The sequence below is a fragment of the Ahaetulla prasina genome, chromosome 4, assembly GCF_028640845.1.
Source record: "Ahaetulla prasina isolate Xishuangbanna chromosome 4, ASM2864084v1, whole genome shotgun sequence".
Taxonomy (NCBI): domain Eukaryota; kingdom Metazoa; phylum Chordata; class Lepidosauria; order Squamata; family Colubridae; genus Ahaetulla; species Ahaetulla prasina.
In genome coordinates this window covers 114,764,666-114,787,138 of record NC_080542.1, presented here as the reverse complement: position 1 = coordinate 114,787,138, position 22,473 = coordinate 114,764,666, and the positions used below count along the sequence as shown (strand labels likewise).

Genomic DNA, 22,473 nt, shown 5'->3' with positions numbered 1-22,473 from the left:
GTCGGCAGATAACCGCCCGGCCGCCCTGTTTCGGGTGACCCGCTCCCTCCTTCATCAGGAGGTGCGGGATGACCCGTTGCAGGGGCGTGCTGAGGAGTTTAGTGGTTATCTATACGATAAAATCGCTCAGCTCCGGGATGGTCTGGACCGAAATTGGGATGATCCAAGCGAGGGAGAGGAGACACGTCTTGTTGAGTCCATTTGGGATGAGTTTGACCCTGTGGCTCCCGAGGACGTGGACAGGTTGTTGGGGAGACTTCACGCCACTACATGTTTACTGGACCCGTGTCCTTCCTGGCTGGTACTGGCCACTCAGGAGGTGACACGAGGCTGGCTTATCAACGCTTCTTTGTTGGAAGGGGTTTTCCCTGCCGCCTTGAAAGAGGCGGTGGTGAGACCCCTCCTCAAGAAGCCCTCCCTGGACCCAGCTATTTTGGGTAATTATCGTCCAGTCTCCAACCTTCGCTTTGTTGCGAAGGTTGTAGAGAGTGCTGTGGCGCGACAGCTACCCCAATACCTGGATGAAGCCGTCTATCTAGACCCGTTCCAGTCCGGCTTCCGACCCGGGTACAGCACGGAGACAGCTTTGGTCGCATTGGTGGATGATCTCTGGAGGGCCAGGGACAGGGGTTATTCCTCTGCCCTGGTCCTATTAGATCTCTCAGCGGCTTTTGATACCATCGACCATGGTATCCTGCTGCGCCGGTTGGGGGGATTGGGAGTGGGAGGCACCGTGTATCGGTGGTTCTCCTCCTATCTCTCTGACCGGTCGCAGACGGTGTTGACAGGGGGGCAGAGGTCGACCGCGAGGGACCTCACTTGTGGGGTGCCGCAGGGGTCGATTCTCTCGCCCCTTCTGTTCAACATCTATATGAAGCCGTTGGGTGAGATCATCAGTGGCTTTGGGGTGAGATACCAGCTGTACGCTGATGACACCCAGCTGTACTTCTCCACCCCAGGCCACCCCAATGAAGCTGTTGAAGTGCTGTCCCGGTGTGTGGAAGCCGTACGGGTCTGGATGGGGAGAAACAGGCTCAAGCTTAATCCCTCCAAGACGGAGTGGCTGTGGATGCCGGCACCCCAATTCAGTCAGCTGCAGCCGCGGCTGACTGTTGGAGGCGAGTTATTGGCCCCAAAGGATAGGGTGTGCAACTTAGGTGTCCTCCTGGATGAACGGCTGTCGTTTGAAGATCATTTGACGGCTGTCTCCAGGGGGGCCTTCCACCAGGTTCGCCTGGTTCGGCAGTTGCGCCCCTTCCTTGATCGGGATGCCTTGTGCACGGTCACTCATGCGCTCGTTACCTCTCGCTTGGATTATTGTAATGCTCTCTACATGGGGCTCCCCTTGAAGTGCACTTGGAGGCTTCAGTTAGTCCAGAATGCAGCTGCGCGGGTGATAGAAGGAGCTCTGCGTAGCTCTCATATAACACCGCTCCTGCGCAGACTGCACTGGCTACCTGTGGCCTTTCGATTGCACTTTAAGGTGTTGGTTACTACCTTTAAAGCGCTCCATGGCTTAGGGCCTGGGTACTTACGGGACCGCCTGCTGTTACCACATGCCTCCCACCGACCCGTACGCTCTCACAGAGAGGGACTTCTCAGGGTGCCGTCCGCCAAGCAATGTCGGCTGGCGGCCCCCAGGGGAAGGTCCTTCTCTGTGGGGGCTCCCACCCTCTGGAACGAACTTCCCCCGGGTTTACGCCAAATACCTGACCTTCGGACATTCCGTCGCGAACTGAAGACACATCTTTTTATTAAATTTATTAAATTAAATTTATTAAGCAGCGGGGCTGGCTTAAATTGATTTTAACAAATTTTTAAATTCTTAGAAATTAATTTTAACTGGGTTTTTTTAGCTTATTATATATTTTACTTCTCAGGCTAATTTTAAAATAATTTTTTTAACTGCATTTTAAATTGTATATTGTACCGTCTGTTTTATTCTTGCCTGTACACCGCCCTGAGTCCTTCGGGAGAAGGGCGGTATAGAAATCAAATAAATAAATAAATAAATAAATAAATAAATAAATAAATAAATAAATAAATAAATAAGCCTGGGAACAAGTTTGAATTAGAAAAAAAAAACACTATACTTTACATATAATCAATTAGATTTAATCCAAAATTATTGCTTTTAAAGCATGGAAAATAAATAACTTTCACTAAAAAAAAAAAACAGAAAGAAAACCTGTTAATGAATACCTGCATTAATGATGTTAACGGATGAGTCCAAGATACCTAAGAAAGCATCTCACTCTAACAGGATTGGCCTATCCACTGGTGACAGAAGAAGGGGCATGCTGCAAACCCTGTCAATCAAGGAATTCTGGTTGGCAGGGTCCAGGAGAAGGGCCTTTTCTACCATGGTTTCCACCCTGTGGAACATGATGTTTGTTGAGGTGAAATCTGCCTCTTGACCCTGCCATAAGAACCTCAAAAACTATTGGTCATAGTGGAAATGATTAATGGTCTAGGAAGAAGATTCCAGTCCTCCAATCCACTGTATTCTGGTTTTAAATTTAATCTTTGTTCATTTTAATATTTTTCATGTTTGGTTTTATGATGTTGTAAGGTGCCTAGAATTGCCTGACAGTAAAGTGGCTGGCATATCAATTTAATATTACTTTGTCCCGGGTTGAATCGGTAGTGGCGGGAGGCTCGCTCACCACCTGGACGCTTCTGCAGAAGCAATGTGTGTGCACACACGCCCACAACAGAACCGATAGTGACGGGTTTTGAACCCACCCCTGATGTACTTTATAGAATAGAATAGAATTTTATTGGCCATGTGTGATTGGACACACAAGGAATTTGTCTTGGTGCATATGCTCTCAGTGTACATAAAAGAAAAGATACGTTCATCAAGGTACAACATTTAACATTTATTGGACTGTTTACACATTTATTGGATTATTGTACCTTTTTATGATATAAGTGCCATATAAATTTGATTATTAAATAAATAAAAAAACATTTTAAAAAGTATTTAATTTATTTGTTACTTCAGGGACAGTGATCTATTTAACCCAAGAGCCTTATTAGTCAAATAGAAAGATAAACAATAAATTTTGAGACCAGATTCTTCCTGAGATTCCTATGAGACAAAGTTTAGATACATTTATTGTCAGACTCACTTACATTTTAACATTTCCCTCTTTGTTGTTTATTCTCTTCTTAAATTATAATTTTAATGATAATCCTATTTCCAGAATTAAGATAAAATAAATGTTCCTTCTAGGGATTTACTGAATCTGCTACAACATTGGTGGCTTTGGCATACTTCCCATGATTGCCAGTGCTCAAGGTGCCATATGTCTTTGTGATTTCAGTTTCATCTCTCCCTCTACCGATAGTTATATGGTCAAAAATAAAACTGCTGGCAACTCATTCATCAAGACACTAAAAAATTGAACAATGACACTGCTTTTTGGCATGATCAAACAATTTTTCCTGCACAGATATATATAACTTGGGCGCTTCGTTACAAGAAAAAGATAGGCAATACAATTGATGTACCAGCTCATGATTACTGAGGATGATTTATTATGTTTTTTCTCAAACTACAATGTTGACCTCTTGATCACCATTGCTATGTGTATTGTAGAAATATGTTAAGGGGAAGCTATTATTAACATTAGAGGACTTCAAATGTGTCTGACAGCATGCTTTGAAGTAATTGTGCATTTTGCATAGAAGTGGCTGCTCTAGCTAAGAGAGCCATATCAGACCTGATAGGAGAGAGTACAATTAGCAAATGACAAAAATGCTTATATTCATATACTACAAAGGAGAAAATACAGTATTATAATTTGGAAGCCATAAAAATGTTCTGGAATAATAGAAGCAGTCCATAATATAAAAAACTATGCAATTTTCTCTGTTAAACAAGATTATTTTATTTAAATGTTTTATAAACTTGCTTATGTTAGGTTTTGTGGGGAAAAATGTCCAAAAAAATATATAGTATATTAGTGAGAAGATTCGTTGCTGCTCTTGAAATTGGGGTGAGCGGCCAGACACAGACCCAGTGAAAATACATCATCCAAATTGGTAACAATCAGTGCAATACAGCTCACATTTTGTAGCACAAAACCTAGAGAATGCCAAAAGCTCCCATTTGGACTCAAGATGAACAAAACTAAGAAAATATAAACAGGCATCAAACCTCTTGAACTAGAACTAAAACATCTGGATACTGACCTCTGTATAGCCCAAAGAATCCTTCATAACGCAGCACTTTCTTGAAGCAATCAAAGCTACTCTTGTACATCAGCTCTCCAACAAATGACCCAGTGGAGCGCTGGTTCTGCATTCGTGTTTTCACCAGATCAATTGGATACACAGCAGTGGCTCCAACCGCTGTTAAATAAGAAGGAAAGAAAACCTCTCTATTAAGCCTCACAGCCTCAAGTTTATTTAGAGTTCATAAACTGCATGAGTGACTAGACCAGAACATAATATGTAATCCTGCCCCTGCTAAACCTCCCCTACTTTTTACTTCCTAGGCAATATCATACTTTTCCTGAATTTCAAAGGTTTTCTTCTACTGCCCTTGGCTTTTATTTGAAAGGCATAAAAAAGGTGAAAATTATAGAAGATGTTAGGGATTAATGGCAACAAGGCAAGGGGAGAACCTCTTCTGCCTTTCCTGGAAGCTCCCATTTCAGGATCAATTTCTTTTGCTTGAGTTATGAGTCAAAACGGATGACAAAAAAACCCAGAATCTGAACCCAAACTGCATGGGTTTTAGAAATCATTCATTTAGCAACCAGCCATAACAAAGGAGCTATTTTTAAAGTTAAATAAGGACAAGCCATATATCCTTTTTCTCTGTTAACTTTTTGTGTGATGAACAGATGAAAATAAGAATGAAACAAAGGACTTTATAATTAAGACCTTATTAAGAGTGACACTATATAACATAATATATATTAATTACTTTATATACATATACACGCATATACATATACATAAAGGTAGTCCTTGACTTACAACAGTTCATTTAGTAATCATTCAAAGTTATAATGGCACTGAAAAAAGGGACTTGTGATCATTTTTCAAACTTATGACCACTGCAATATCCAGACAGTCACATGATCAAAATTCAGAGGCTTGGCCATTGAATCATATTTATGACAGCCACAAAGTCCTGGGATCATGTGATCCACCTTTTGCGACTTTCTGACCAGCAAAGTCAATGAGGAAGCCAGATTCACTTAACAACCGGGTTACTAACTTAATGACTAAAGTGATTCACTTAGCAACTGTACAAGAATAATTGTAAAATGGGACAAAACTCCTTTAACAAGTGTCTTGCTTAACAATATAAACGTTGGGCTTAATTGTGGTCATAAGTTGAGGACTACCTGTATACACACATATATACATGTATGTGTAGACACACACACATCGTATATACATACACATCTATTATAATAACTGGTATTATATTAGTTAACATACAATATTTACAAATTCAATTGTACCAGTAGCACCATAGCAGGCCACAAAAATAAGGTATCAATTTTATCAATTGAAAAAAAGAAGACATCCTTCCCAAACGTTAACTGGTCAGCAACTAATATGCTGCCACATTTTCTTTGTCTGAACAATGTGTCTGAAGTGTTTGCTGTTCCTTGCTGCTTGTTATTTTATGGTTGTTAATCTTATTACTCTAAGCAGGCTGTAATCCACATAATCTCTTGAATGAAGTAGCATGTAAGTCTCAGTAAATAAAAGCAGAGAACCAGTCTGGTATGATGGTTTAAAGGAACCAAGCTGGAAATAACAACACCATAAATTCTAGTCCCCAACAGGCATAGCTGGCCTCTCTGTTAATTCTAGGAAGAAGGAAATGGCAAGCCACTTCCAAAATACTTGCCAGGACTTGTACAGGCAGTGGCCAATAGACAAAATGACTCAAAGTGAAAAATAATAGTAATAATAACAGTAAAAGAAGCTATTTTTTAAACAAGGAACAATAGCACTGAGATAATTTTGAGTGTCAGAAGAGGAACAGCTTGTTGAATTAAAGTTCTGTTGTTGTATTTTTACTCCCAAAGAAAAGGACAGGAATCTATGGTATTTTTTCCTCATATATAAGAAAAAAATTTGCTTGCCCCGGATTGTTCACAGTCTGAGTTGGGGACATTGGCACTATTCATGCAGTTGCCTTTGTCATGAAAATGGAAAAAAATATTTCAAGCTGTTCCTTCTGAGCATATTCAGAGGGCACAGGAAACTGATGACGGTGATATGAATAAAGTGGAGGATTCTGGGGGGAAAAAGGCTTGGCTGAAATAAATTTGGAACAGGAATACTGCATATAATTACAAGGGAAAATCCAGGCCCATTTGGATTTTAATGAAAAGGAGCCAAATGTTAAAAAGTAAATCAATAATCAATTCATCAGTCAATCAGGGAAGAATCCAAATAGCTAAGGTCAAATTATTTTTGATGCAATGACAATAAGATGAAAAGCTTTGTGTGAAAAAAAAAAGGATAATGAAGGTCGAAAGCTATGCAGAGGAGAAAAAAAAGTCAAGCTAATATTTCTGTCATTCATTCATTAATTCACTAACCTCCAGCAACTGAACCAAGGGCAAACCTGTATGCAGATTCTGCTATCTGGATGAGAATAGGTCGAGCCACATCAGTTGGAGCTTGCTGCAAGATTTCAAATTTAGAGAAAAGGTTTGGGTTAGTGAAACAGGAGGATGAGGAAGAGGAGAAGGAATAGAAGGAGAAAAATCAGATTAATATAGAATAGTGATGGCGAACCTTTTAGAGACCAAGCGTCCAAACTACAGCCCAAAACCCACTTATTTATCGCAAACCAACATGGCAATTTAACCTGAATAATGAGGTTTTACTACCTAAAATAATGATAAACAAAGCAGAGTTCACCTAACTGACAAATGTACTTTTATGCCTCTTCATTCCCCCCCCCTGCTTTTGAAATATTACATTTAGCAACAAGAAAAAATAAATTTTTGTAATATAATTTCTCTCTTTCTCTCCCTCTTTCCCACCACCTCCCTCTCTTTCTTTTTCTCTCTCTTTCCCTTCCTCTCTCTTTCCTTCCCTCTCTTTCTCTTTTTCTCCCCCTCTCAAACCCCAACAAAGTCAGTGAACTCTTCTTAGAAGGATCTAATCAGGCAATTGGATGACAAACTGAACTTTTGAGAGTGCAAATTTAGGAGAATGGAAGCAATCTGAGTCTCTCTCACATACACATACTCACAGTCTTTTTCACTATTTCTCACTCACTCACTCTCTCACACACACACACCATCCCCACGACGTCTCTGCTGTCCTCGCCCCTGCATTGGGTCAGCCAAGCCCTTCCAGCGAGGGAAGGTCTCAGCATCTGCGGGGTTCCCACCACCGCCCTCCCTTCCCCAGGCCTGATCTTTTCCGGACACCCTGCCAAAGTCCCAGGGCAGCCCACCTACCTTTACCTGCTGCTGCCGCTGGTGTGGAGAGGATAAGAGGAGGCAGCAGAGCCCGGCTAGCCTTAAAGGCGGGCTCCCGAAAGGAGACGGGGGAGCGGTCCTCGTGGGAATGCGGCAGGGAAGCAGGTGAGTGTGAAGGATCTGCGAGGCACAGGAAGGCGGGAGGGAGCCGGACCGAAGAAGGGCGAAGCTAAAGTGTCCTCTCCTTCTCTCCTTTCTATTGCTCTGGTGAGGGCTGAAAATTTGCAGGGGTTGATTTGAAAGGCACTCTGCACATGAAGGCACTTTGCACATGATCTGAGGAATTCTGCCACAGGAAAAGAAAACACCAAGGGGACCAAGCACAGGGCGAGGAGGTGGGCAGCAAGGGATCTGTTATTGCTGCAGAGATAGAGAGCAGTGTGCAATATCTCTCTAGTCTAGTCTTACACACACACATACATACAGCCCATTCTTTGCAATTAGGTCTCATCAATGAACAGGTTATTTGCTTGTGTATCTGTGTAATTTTTGAAAGAAGGCAAGCAAATGACAACTACCAGAGGGAATTGGGGAAAAAGCAAAAGGTTTTTCAAAACAAAAGGAAAGGAGCGGGGACCATTCATAAACAGGCCCCTGGCTGTCTATCAACTTAAATGGGAGGCGCAGAACAAAACCGCATCCACCAATCAGAGCCCTGTTCTGCCCATCACTTGTTTTGTGTGTGCGTCTGTAGTGGGGCCACAGTGCACGTGCCCTCATAGAGGAACTTATGCATGCCATAAGTTCGCCACCATGGATATAGAATATATAAGCAATATTTGAATAGCAAAAAAGACACAAAGATGAACATTTATCCTAACATTTATTCTTGAACCATTACGTCATGCTGTGCTTCAGTGTGGTGGCTACATGTACTATCAACCTGGCTTAAGGTGCCAATAGCATTTATAATGTTTGTTTCATTTGGGGTAAAAAATAAGCATTGTTCAATGGAAACCAAAGTGGTACTGTCCCCATAATTATTGCTAATTTACAGAGGAACTCTTTCAGGTTTTGGGCTATTTGCACCTAAAAGAAAATCCAACTTGTCCATCATTATTTCTGTATTCCGTTTACAGAATATCTGATTTGCTTGAAAAGTGTTTTCCATAAAAAAATATGTCAAAATGTGGGGCATGACTGAAAATAAATGATTTTCTTCACTAATTTTCATTATCTGGTTTGTGCAGCTCCGCGAATGTATGGGGAAAGAGTTAAAAATATGCAAATATGTAGTGTAGTTTTTATTGGCTGTGAACCGCCCTGAGTCCTTCGGGAGAAGGGCGGTATACAAATTTAATAAATAAATAAATAAATAAATAAATAAATAAATAAATAAATAAATAAATAAATAAATAAGGAACTTAAGGGAACACTGCTATGAAGAGGTAGGAGGAATAGTTTAACAGAATAACAGAGTTGGAAGAGCCTTTGATGTCTTCTAGTCCAATTCCCTACTCAGGCAGCAAAAACCCTACACCACTTCAGACAAATGGTTGTCCAATCTCTTCTTAAAACTTCCAGTGTTGGAACTTCCACAACTTTTGGAGGCAAGTTATTCCACTGATTAATTGTTTTGTAAGGAAATTTATCCTTAGTTCTAGGTTGCTTCTCTCCTTGAATAGTTTTCATCCATTGCTTCTTGTCCTATCTTCAGGACAAGAATTTCATAAAAGAAATGTAATGCAATTTCTTAAATTAAACCAATCATATATTTATTAATTTATATAGCCACCCATCTTACTGAAAGTGGCAGTACACAACAACAAAATAGAAATAACAATATAAAATACTGCAAACATAAAATATAAAAAATCATATTAATGAACAGCCTAAAAATCAAAGATACCAATCCTAAGCAACAAGAAGATTAAAATGCAATCTCAATAGTTGATCCCTCTCAAGAAATCTTAGTTTATTGTTCAGTTTATTGCAGCTTGGCCAGTTATTTAATGTTAATCAGAAACAAGACTTTAACATTAGAATTTATCTGTAACCAATAAAATCTGTTTAAAATTGGTGAAATTAATAAAGTACTTTGACTTACATTATTAAAATGCTTTTTAAAGGTTAGTTGAAATCCATATCAATGAAATTCCAGTTAGATCCAGAATACTACATATGCTATATTTTTAAAGTTTGTTTTTGTTACATAAAATTCTGGCATTTAATTTTCACAGTAAGGCAAACAGAAGTAGTTTTACACTTGCTTCATCTGCCTTGCAATGTCTTCATTGATTGACTAAGAGTGGTTTCTAAATTCCAGATGGGCCTTATTCCTAACTTCGTGTGGAGAAACCATGTAAAATTGGCATATTGGTCAAACTCTATTTTATTCAAGTTCATATTTTTCCAACATATTCATCAAGTTTTCTGCATAATCTATGTTATTATTTTCTACATACAAATTTTCAGTATGTATTTTCATGCATATTTTCCAACATATGTTCGATCATGCGTGCAGATTTCCCAGCATACCCATTTTTTGCACATAACTTCTCCCAATAACATGCCTTCTTATCCTCATCTACAGTCACCTATGCATTTTTAGTTTTAGAAAATGCATTGCAATATTCAGAAAAAGTATAACTATCAAAGTATGATGGTTGTGCTTTGGTTCTAGGATCTGTATGGTTTGGGAAGTTCAAATAAGTTAAATGTCAACTCGTGAAGCATTCCTGACCTGCTCTCGAGTTGCGATAGGCAGGGGGATGGGGAACCGAGCCTCACAGCTGCATCAAGAAACTTGTACCATCAGTCAAAACAAAGCACATTCCAGCCAACAATTGTCAAGGCCATTTCCAAGGAGACCTAGAGTGGCCAAAGGGAGTGACTTCTATAGCCCACAAAATTGCTTTGTTTGGGTATGTGACTGATGACATACCTTGGAGGGGAGTGGGGAAACAGGGTCAGAGCGAAGGCGCGAACTAAGTGAGGTCAGAGTTGGCTTCACTTGGTTCGTGCCGACATGGTGCTCCTAATAAATAATTGAATTTCTTTTGAAATTTGGCTTGAGGCTCATGATTTAATTAGGGCGTCGGTCGGAATCCTGACAGCAAAATCATCTTAAAATATGCTCCAGATAAAGTTCTTACCTATTCTCAAATATAAAGCTTCCCAGGAGTTTTCAGATTTTTGCAATGCAGTGGGAAAAAGAGGATGAAAAATCCCCCTGGGTATGTAAAGCCTTTGTTGTGCTTAAAACATTTTCCCCAGTTATAGAAACACTCCATTTGTAGCTTGTGCTATGTAGTTTGTAATGCTTTTTTTCTTATTTTGAATCTCAATTGATCACACACACACACACAAACACACACAATTCTCAACATCCATAGAAAATTTTGATGTCACAAGAAATATTGGATCTAGAACCGATCACTTGAACAGAATATTCATAGAATTGGACATTTACAAAACACTTTGGAAATCATGGTATCGGGACTAGAATATACCTTGAAGATGGTATGTCTCATTCTCATTAGGAAATCGCACAGTAAGGAATCCTTAAATTTTCTAATAATGATGTTGAGACAAATAATGAAATATTTTGAGAACAGTAACTTCAACACTGTTGAGCCAGTTAATACTAGGAGCATTCAACCTATATTTTACCATCTTCTCAATAGGGTTCATGGGAGATTTTTCAGTAACTTGTAGATACTCTCCCCTGCCCACAATCAATTATTTCTCCTAATATTTACAAAGGTACATTCTAAAATTATTTTTAGCATTTAGTTTATTTTGAACTTTTGCTTTTATTATTTCTTATCATAGCTTAAAGAGGGATTGGGGAAAAAATGAAAAAGATGGTAGAAGGCAAGTCAATAAAAAGATCGTCACAAAACCCACAATTGAGCCCAGGTGTTCAAAAACTTCCCTTAAATTAGAAATGAGGTTGGAAATTCTTAATATGATTTTTAAGATACTGTATTTACCCCAAGGGAGTATTAAAATTCATACCAATCCTGGCTACTACTACTTTGTTTTGGCTCTTCTTTAGTTAATATGTTCCTTCCATACCTGATATATGTCCCTTGAATTTCAGTTTGTCAGAAAACTCCTTGTACATCATGGCTTTTCTTTTAAGTGAAAATACCATAGACTGTGCCCTCAAATTCAATATTTGTCCCACTGGTCCCAAACTTCATTTGTCTTTCAGAATTCCTAGCTATTGAATTCTGCCCAACCCTGGTGATATCTATAGCAACTTCCAATATGGGCTCCATTTAATATCTCTGGTCTTTATTCTTTGGGTAATCTTTCATACAGGTTTTCTGAGAAAATGGTAAAAAACCATTCTCCTATCATACTTATTCTGAAGCAAAGCTAAAAATATACTGTTGTTGTAGGGTGATTTTGGGAGGGAGGAGGCAGCCAAGTGAGGAGGGCCTGGCTCAAGGCCTATTACACCCAAAAATGTAGCCTGTATCAACTCATTGTGGTCAAACTGGCGTCTGTGCTCAGACTCAGAGCAGGGAGGATGGGGGAACCTTCCAAACTCTCAACATACAGAATTTGGTTTGACTTAAGTGATAGCTTTAGAAAAACAGAACTACACCCAGGTCTGTGTCAGTTTTCAATATATACAACAGACCAATATAAAAATTCAGATGTTGGCAAAGGCATTTTTATTGTCTTTTGCATCATATCATCTTCTAATACAAGAGCTCTATAAAAATACAAATTAAGATTCGAGGAAAAAATAATGGATCTTAAATTATTGTAAACTAGTTTTGAAGGAGTATAGCGTACAACACAAAATGCCAAAATCCTATATAAATTTACCTAGCACTTTTGTTTCATGGTTGAGTGATCCAATTTCAATAAAACTGAACTACTCAGTTTTATATAATCCACAAAAACAGTAGGTATAGTTTCACTACAACAGAGTTGGAACTTTACATAAGAAAGAACTATACAAGGTAAAAAATAATATCTACATCATCCTTTCTCATCTTGTGTTACCTGTCTCTGAGCCTCAACCAGATTGTAGGGCAAAGTTCCTTCTTCCAAAGGTGCAATTCTTTCAATATCAGCCATTGTCATACGTCTGGGGAAACAAGCAATCACAAAAGTTAATTTTGCATCAACTATTATGAAAAAATAAGATACCTGCAATGGTGGGCGGTATTTTGTTCAACCATACTGTTTCGTATTTTTTTTTCCACAGCAAAGAAAAGGGTAATTTCAACTTACCCCCGTGGCTCATATAAATCTGCTAACTGGAACAAGATGTCAACTTCCATGGGTGTAACCTGTCCAAATTTCTGAGCTGCCAGAACAAACTCCTCTGCAACAGAAGAAGGGGTGGTGGGTGTGGAATACAGAAGGGAAAACTAATCAAACAACAAGGAGACCAATCTACAAAGGTCCCAGGAATCACCAACATTTAGTATGAAACCAATATGCTGTAAAAGAAGGGGGGTAAATACCACAAATGGTGTGCCTGCCACTGTGTAAATGTATGTTTAAATACTCTATCCATCGTGCAAAAAAAAGAAAAACAGTCTGCCTTTACAGCTTAGTGCTAACAGCAGGATTTAGGATATTTGACATACGGTATCAATCAGTTGTGGGCCAGAATGGAAAAAAAGAGAGAGAGAAGAGAAGGAGACAGAGATGTGGAACGTTGCTTCCATGTGTGTCCCAGTAGGTTATATTAATGGAGGTTTGGCACTACAGAGGGAGTTCTCTATAAAAGCGGTTAGACAGAGCTGATAACATCTTGTTCCAGGCTTGTAGATCAGCTTACTGCAATGCCAGTACAACTTTATGGAATTCTTTAACAATCCTTGAAGGTCACTTTAATAGGCTGCCAATTTGGCATCAACCCTAGGAAGTTTTTATACTTGAAAAACATCTTTGCATCCACTGTTCACTCGGTGTGCAGCCCTATTTAAGAACTATGATTTTTAAAAATAAAAAGTCAAAGTAGATTTACCAGTTAATTGTAACAGATGAGTGCAACTGGAAAAGGGAAAGCACAAATAATAGACACATGGGATTCTTTTTATGTCCAGAAAATATTTTTATATTGTTTATCATGTGATACCAGATGAGGGAAGTGTTTATCAATGTTTACCTATCCCACTGATACCTTGAAAAGATAAGGAAAATGGAACACACACACACCCAATTCATTACTGAATTTCAACTAACCTTTGGTGACTTCCACTTTTTTTCTATGTCCAGCCAGAGTACTATAGATTTTTCTAATAATTTCCATATTATTAAGAAGGCTATTAAATCCATTAAAATAGGAAAAACTGACTTGATGAGAAGTAGTACCTCCAGCAGCCTAGAACAGAACAAGTAATGAGAAAAGCAGGAAGATAAAAAAAAGATATTAGACTGAAGTTTATATTTCAATCATATAATTTGAATATATTTGTTGTAACATGGAGGAGGGCTTGTGGAAGATTGTTAGTTTTCTAAAACACCAATGGAAGTAGCAGAGGATTTTTAAAATGCAAAATTAAAAAAAGACCATAATAGATTCTTAGGTTACTGAAGTTAATCATGACCAGCACACAAACATTTTCCCTGTTCTAGTTAAACCTAAACAAATACATATGCAGAATTATAACAACATGGCTAGTGATAATTTAGAGAGTTCAAGTTTCAATTCTGTTGCAGTCAAAAAAAATATTATAGTGTGCTTTATTTTCTCTAATGAACAAATGCTAAAGATTTAAAAATGCAAATAAATGTACATCTATTAGTGTACATAATTGGGGGAACTATAAAAATAAAATTATATGCTAAAAAAGAGAAACAGGGAATGTCATTGTCTTAATATTTAAGTACAGAGGACATCACTTAACATATAAATAACAATGAAATATCTCTTAAGATTTTTTAAGGTTTGCTTTTACAATTGAGTCATTGATTTCAAAGAAACCATAGCTTTAAAATACATGTTTTAAAGATACCGTTTTAAGCAAGCATTAAGCTTCCTTCAACTTGAATATATTCAGTATCCATCAGATATGCCCAACTGAATAATTCTGACAGGTAAGGCATCACATGTTGCTTTTCCCAAAACACAGAACAGTTAATTTTTTGCCATAAACTAAGTTGACTTTTTAAACAAGATAAGATAATTCCAGAATATGAATGAGGCAATTTGTCCATCAGTAATAATTTTGAAAAAAAAATCACATTTTTAAAATGTAAAACTGTGGCCCAGCAAATATCAACCTCTTTCTATGAGATACAGCACTGATCAGCAGCTGCAGAATTTATAATACAAAACGAAATGCTTACTAAATTTAATTTTTATAAAATAAATGTGCTCAGTTATAAAGAGATTGCAAGCTGCATTACATATAGAATATTGCAAAAAATGTATGCATTTTCTGGGGTGGTAAAGTTCCCTTTTTATTCCCCCCCCCCCAAATATATATAAACAGCTGCGATCACACATTGCTCCCAGAAGCACGAAGCTGAAGCCTGAAGATGAATATATATATATATATATATATATATATATATATATATATATATATATATATATATATATATATATATATATATATATATATATATATTTGTTTTCTGAGGTTTTCGGTGTTTGTATGTAGGTCTTTGGTTATTCGGGTTTTCTCCCGTAAAATTGGAAGTGTCTTGGCGGCGTTTGAAGTCTCATTCGTCATCTTCAGGCTTCAGCTTAGTGCTTCTGGGAGCAATGTGATTGCAGCTGTTTCTTCCTTTTAACTGCTAGTGGGGTTTGAACTGATTGGGTGGGAGCTTGGCTGTGCTCTGATTGGATGTGGGTTTTTGTGCTCTGATTGGCTGGGGTGTGTCCTGTTTGGGTGGGGGCTTGGTTGTGCTCAAATTAGTCTGAGTTGCAGGGGGATCTGAGCTGGTGAGCTGCACTGCTGCTGTTTGGCTTCGTGTTCGTGGTCGTGCTACATCTTCGTAGTGGGTGTCAGTCTGCTGCATGTATGGATTGGAGGGGTTTGAAATGGCTAATGTTGCAGCTGCGGTCTGGCTTCTGGTCCTTGGTCGTGCTTCCTGATCAGTGTGGGTTTGGGTGTGCTTTCTGGGTGGATGTGTGGTGGTGACATCCTGTGTGGACCTCGTGAGTGTGGGTCTGGTGTCATTCCTCGTGTTAGGGACACGTTTGTCAATAAGGCAGGTTTCAAATGGCTGGTAGGCGGAGGTATCATCTCGTTTGTTCATGCTGTGTGGGCGTTTTTCTATCTCGATGGCTTCTCTGATTATTCTGTTGTTAAAGTGTTCAGTTTTGGCGATAGTTCTGGTCTTTTTAAAGTCAATATCGTGTCCTGTGACTTTAAAGTGTTGGACCAGGGAAGAAGTTGGTTCCTCTTTTTTGAATGAGTTCTTGTGTTCTTCAATGCGTGCACTTATTCTTCTGTTGGTTTGTCCATTGTGCACGCATTGAAGAACACAAGAACTCATTCAAAAAAGAGGAACCAACTTCTTCCCTGGTCCAACACTTTAAAGTCACAGGACACGATATTGACTTTAAAAAGACCAGAACTATCGCCAAAACTGAACACTTTAACAACAGAATAATCAGAGAAGCCATCGAGATAGAAAAACGCCCACACAGCATGAACAAACGAGATGATACCTCCCGCCTACCAGCCATTTGGAAACCTGCCCTTATTGACAAACGTGTCCCTAACACGAGGAATGACACCAGACCCACACTCACGAGGTCCACACAGGATGTCACCACCACACATCCACCCAGAAAGCACACCCAAACCCACACTGATCAGGAAGCACGACCAAGGACCAGAAGCCAGACCGCAGCTGCAACATTAGCCATTTCAAACCCTCCAATCCATACATGCAGCAGACTGACACCCACTATGAAGATGTAGCACTGAACACGAAGCCAAACAACAGCAGTGCAGCTCACCAGCTCAAATCCTGCAACTCAGACTAACTGAGCACAACCAAGCCCCCACCCAAACAGGACACACCCCAGCCAATCAGAGCACAAAAACCCCATCCAATCAGAGCACAGCCAAGCTCCCACCCAATCAGTTCAAACCCCACTAGCAGTTAAAAGGAAGAAACAGCTGCAATCACACATTGCTCCCAGAAGCACGGTTGAAGCCTGAAGATGATTTAATGAGACTTCAAAACGCCGCCAAGACACTTCCAATTTTACGCGGGAGAAAACCCGAATAACCAAAGACCTACATATATATATATACACATACACACACACACACACACACACACACACACACACACAATTTCCAACATGAATGTACTTTACAATTAATCAGGTCATAGGCCTATCCAGCAAGTTTTCAATTACTGGTTTTTCAAAGTCTCAAAAAAAAAAGTATTTCTTTACACTGTTACCTGAATTCCTTAAACTGGAACCACAAGGATTGAAACTTGAACTCTCATGCATTCAAATCAAATGCTCAACTACTAAGCTAGGGACCCTGAACAAAAGGAATCATGTTGAACAGGGCCATAAAAACTTTTTCAGTCAGAGGGCCAAATTCCAAGCAGTTACATGACATTCCTGCCACATGTGGGCCAACAATATGAATCATGTCCAAATCTATTTTTGTTGAAACTTAAAATGCAATTTTATGACTACTATATATAAATAGAAATCAATAGAGCCACTGGACCATGTATAGCTTGTATAAAGAAAACTCCAAAATCAAACGTGTAAATTTGAATAAAATTTATCAACATACACTAAAGGTCATTTAGCCTTTGCTTGGCTTAAAATACTGATTAATAAGTATATGTAACTTGCATATGTATCCAATATAATCCAAACAATTGCTACCAATCTGCCTTCCATTGAGGACCTGTATACTACACGAGTCAAAAGAGGAACCAACTTCTTCCCTGGTCCAACACTTTAAAGTCACAGGACATATATTGACTTTAAAGACCAGAACTATCGCCAAAACTGAACACTTTAACAACCAAGCCCCCACCCAAACAGGACACACCCCAGCCAATCAGAGCACAAAAACCCCATCCAATCAGAGCACAAAAACCCCATCCAATCAGAGCACAAAAACCCCATCCAATCAGAGCACAAAAACCCCATCCAATCAGAGCACAAAAACCCCATCCAATCAGAGCACAAAAACCCCATCCAATCAGAGCACAAAAACCCCATCCAATCAGAGCACAAAAACCCCATCCAATCAGAGCACAAAAACCCCATCCAATCAGAGCACAAAAACCCCATCCAATCAGAGCACAAAAACCCCATCCAATCAGAGCACAAAAACCCCATCCAATCAGAGCACAAAAACCCCATCCAATCAGAGCACAAAAACCCCATCCAATCAGAGCACAAAAACCCCATCCAATCAGAGCACAAAAACCCCATCCAATCAGAGCACAAAAACCCCATCCAATCAGAGCACAAAAACCCCATCCAATCAGAGCACAAAAACCCCATCCAATCAGAGCACAAAAACCCCATCCAATCAGAGCACAAAAACCCCATCCAATCAGAGCACAAAAACCCCATCCAATCAGAGCACAAAAACCCCATCCAATCAGAGCACAAAAACCCCATCCAATCAGAGCACAAAAACCCCATCCAATCAGAGCACAAAAACCCCATCCAATCAGAGCACAAAAACCCCATCCAATCAGAGCACAAAAACCCCATCCAATCAGAGCACAAAAACCCCATCCAATCAGAGCACAAAAACCCCATCCAATCAGAGCACAAAAACCCCATCCAATCAGAGCACAAAAACCCCATCCAATCAGAGCACAAAAACCCCATCCAATCAGAGCACAAAAACCCCATCCAATCAGAGCACAAAAACCCCATCCAATCAGAGCACAAAAACCCCATCCAATCAGAGCACAAAAACCCCATCCAATCAGAGCACAAAAACCCCATCCAATCAGAGCACAAAAACCCCATCCAATCAGAGCACAAAAACCCCATCCAATCAGAGCACAAAAACCCCATCCAATCAGAGCACAAAAACCCCATCCAATCAGAGCACAAAAACCCCATCCAATCAGAGCACAAAAACCCCATCCAATCAGAGCACAAAAACCCCATCCAATCAGAGCACAAAAACCCCATCCAATCAGAGCACAAAAACCCCATCCAATCAGAGCACAAAAACCCCATCCAATCAGAGCACAAAAACCCCATCCAATCAGAGCACAAAAACCCCATCCAATCAGAGCACAAAAACCCCATCCAATCAGAGCACAAAAACCCCATCCAATCAGAGCACAAAAACCCCATCCAATCAGAGCACAAAAACCCCATCCAATCAGAGCACAAAAACCCCATCCAATCAGAGCACAAAAACCCCATCCAATCAGAGCACAGCCAAGCTCCCACCCAATCAGTTCAAACCCCACTAGCAGTTAAAAGGAAGAAACAGCTGCAATCACACATTGCTCCCAGAAGCACGACCAAGGACCAGAAGCCAGACCGCAGCTGCAACATTAGCCATTTCAAACCCTCCAATCCATACATGCAGCAGACTGACACCCACTATGAAGATGTAGCACACCACGAACACGAAGCCAAACAACAGCAGTGCAGCTCACCAGCTCAAATCCCCTGCAACTCAGACTAACTGAGCACAACCAAGCCCCCACCCAAACAGGACACACCCCAGCCAATCAGAGCACAAAAACCCCATCCAATCAGAGCACAGCCAAGCTCCCACCCAATCAGTTCAAACCCCACTAGCAGTTAAAAGGAAGAAACAGCTGCAATCACACATTGCTCCCAGAAGCACGGTTGAAGCCTGAAGATGATTTAATGAGACTTCACGAAACGCCGCCAAGACACTTCCAATTTTACGCGGAGAAAACCCAATAACCAAAGACCTACACACACACACACACACACACACACACACACACACACACACACACACACACACAATTTCCAACATGAATGTACTTTACAATTAATCAGGTCATAGGCCTATCCAGCAAGTTTTCAATTACTGGTTTTTCAAAGTCTCAAAAAAAAAAGTATTTCTTTACACTGTTACCTGAATTCCTTAAACTGGAACCACAAGGATTGAAACTTGAACTCTCATGCATTCAAATCAAATGCTCAACTACTAAGCTAGGGACCCTGAACAAAAGGAATCATGTTGAACAGGGCCATAAAAACTTTTTCAGTCAGAGGGCCAAATTCCAAGCAGTTACATGACATTCCTGCCACATGTGGGCCAACAATATGAATCATGTCCAAATCTATTTTTGTTGAAACTTAAAATGCAATTTTATGACTACTATATATAAATAGAAATCAATAGAGCCACTGGACCATGTATAGCTTGTATAAAGAAAACTCCAAAAATCAAACGTGTAAATTTGAATAAAATTTATCAACATACACTAAAGGTCATTTAGCCTTTGCTTGGCTTAAAATACTGATTAATAAGTATATGTAACTTGCATATGTATCCAATATAATCCAAACAATTGCTACCAATCTGCCTTCCATTGAGGACCTGTATACTACACGAGTCAAAAAGAGGGCTGTGAAAATATTTACAGACCCCTCACATGCTGGACATACACTGTTTCAATTCCTACCCTCAAAATGATGCTATAGAGCACTGCACACCAGAACATTTATAGAATAGAATTTTACTCTATTCTATCAAGTTAACCTCTTTAATATAATTTATTAAAGGTATTATTTTTAATATCAAGTCAGATTTTGAATAAATAAATTTTAAATTAAAAATACTCAACTCTTTGTATATAGAATTCATGTTAAATCTATTTTAGCAAGTTATCAAAAACTGACCATGCAGTTAATTCATGGTTGGTACTATCCTCTGCTAAAAATATATAAATTGTACCCTTTCTCAGCTTGGTTGTGGGGATTGTGCAGGAAGCAAACTATTAGTATAGGTTTCATGGAAATGCCCAAGCAGTCATTACATTTGACAAAAGTATTTGAGAAAACTAGGAAGATCACAAAACAACCTTTGACAATAAATCCAGTCACATATTTTTTTCCTCCCTGTATCTATTCTTAATTCTTTCTTTTTTGACTGATATTTTTCATACCATAAAATATTGAAAATTTTTGCTTTTGATCAGTGGTGCAAAAATAATTGACTGAAATATAAACATGAAGTAAAGAGCTTTATGAATAAGAACAGATTTAATTAAATTTGGTCATTTATTTCTTAACTATTATAATGAAAGTTTCCTAATACATTAGCCTTATTTACAGAAATACTGCGGTTAAAACATGTATGTTAAATTAACTACATTTCTCCTTAATTTTACAAAAAGAAAAAAAACACACCCAAACTTCCATTAATTTTTAAAATTTGATTTTGTTTCATTTTTAGTTTTCCTTTTTAAATTCAGTGGGAGGTTTGTTTTTGTCATTATATTTTCTTAGTTTAATTTAAGAGGTCTTATTTTTAATATAAATATTATAACATATATAAACTAGTGTATATATTTATATGTATCTTTGTCATTATGTTTTCTCAGTTTAAGAGGTCTTATTTTAATATTAATATTATACATATATAATCTATCAATATACAGTGTGTGCATGTGCACATATATATATATTGAACATATACTGATATTGCTATCTTAGGTTCTGACTAAAAGACACTATTCGTGGAACAATTTTATTCCTTACTCCCCAATCAAAGGAAGAACAGAAATATAATACAGATGCATTAGAAGGTGGTTGCTATGTTACTACTGTAGCCCAAAGAAACTAAATGTGAAGCTGATGATATATTTTACCTTAAAAAAAAAACACTAAATGGGGTTTATAATAAGTTCCTTGGTAAGCTCTGCATTATTTTTAAAAGAAAATAAACCTTTGTATGTTCAAAGGGATTGAAATACATTGCTAATGAACATACATAATTTTTAAGTCTGCATATGTTCATTCTTGTGATGCTAAATTTTTTCAAAGAATTTTGAATTAAGGACTTTGTGGACAATCTTATAAAAGCTTTTCGGGAACATTTCCCCCATCCTGTTCTATAATTTCTGCATCTCAATCTGTATTCTGATTGATATGTTCCTATCAGGATACAATTAATCACTCTTTCATAAAGGATAAAGTTGTTTCAGTGTTCCACTTTTTGCTTTCCAATCTTACCAAAAATGTGTTTTATTGGGTAATGGACATAATTTTTCAGAAACATATAACTTTCTATAGAATGGCTAAATTTAACAATCTTTAAAAGCAACAGAAATCTCGAAGTTTATAATACAGTAGTACTAAGTGCGAAATTGCTATGTATGCTCAGAATTCTAAGTGATAGAATGAATGATTAAAGAAAGAATGAACGAGTTTGCCTAAAATTAGTAGAAAAAGCAATTACCGTATTTTTTGAGGTATAAGACGCACCTTTCCCCCCCAAAAAAGCGGGTGAAAATCTGGATGTGTCTTATACTCCAAATGTAGCCCCACCCAGCTTCTCAAACGGAGGTTTCAGAGGCTGAACAAAGCATCAGAAATGGTGCTTGAAAAAAGATCCAAATGGAGCTCCAAGGAGCTTAGGAAAAAAGCCCCAAAGGGAGCTTCAGAACTTCAGGGGAGCTTCAGGGAACTTTTTTTTCTGAAGTTCTGTTTTGAAGGCTTTCAGAGGCAGAAAAAAGTTTTTTTCTGAAATGGAGTTTCAGAGGCAGGGAAAAAAAGCCAAAAAAAAGCAAGGGCAGAGCTTACAACCAAGGAACCTGTTGTTAAAATTCACCTCTGGAAACAGCTGATTGGGGGTATTCCAGGAGGCCAATCCACCTGCCAATCAGCTTTTTTCTTATTTTCTTCCCCAAAAACTAAGGTGCATCTTATACTCCGATGCATCTTATATTCCGAAAAATACAGTAATTATGAATCAAATTTCCTTAACGTAGTGTTATGTGTATTGTAATCCATATCTTTTGTAGACAACATAGCAAATAAAACTGTGAATTGAAAAGCTAAGGGTTATATGTAAATTGGCATTATAGGAGACCTGTGTTAGTCTATATTTTTTCCAAATAA

General features: G+C 38.6%; 1 protein-coding gene across 5 annotated transcripts in view; it reads right to left on the bottom strand.

Annotated features, from left to right (window-relative positions):
* SLC25A13 (solute carrier family 25 member 13) overlaps positions 1 to 22,473 on the bottom strand; it is a 174,907-nt gene that overhangs the window by 59,223 nt on the left and 93,211 nt on the right. For all 5 annotated transcript variants that reach the window (XM_058180121.1, XM_058180122.1, XM_058180123.1 and 2 more), the window contains 5 exons: positions 13,635 to 13,773; positions 12,672 to 12,765; positions 12,441 to 12,525; positions 6,582 to 6,666; positions 4,201 to 4,359 (listed from right to left, as the gene is read on the bottom strand). In XM_058180121.1, coding sequence (XP_058036104.1) covers positions 4,201 to 4,359; positions 6,582 to 6,666; positions 12,441 to 12,525; positions 12,672 to 12,765; positions 13,635 to 13,773 — 562 coding nt within the window. The remainder of the gene's footprint in view (positions 1 to 4,200; positions 4,360 to 6,581; positions 6,667 to 12,440; positions 12,526 to 12,671; positions 12,766 to 13,634; positions 13,774 to 22,473) is intronic.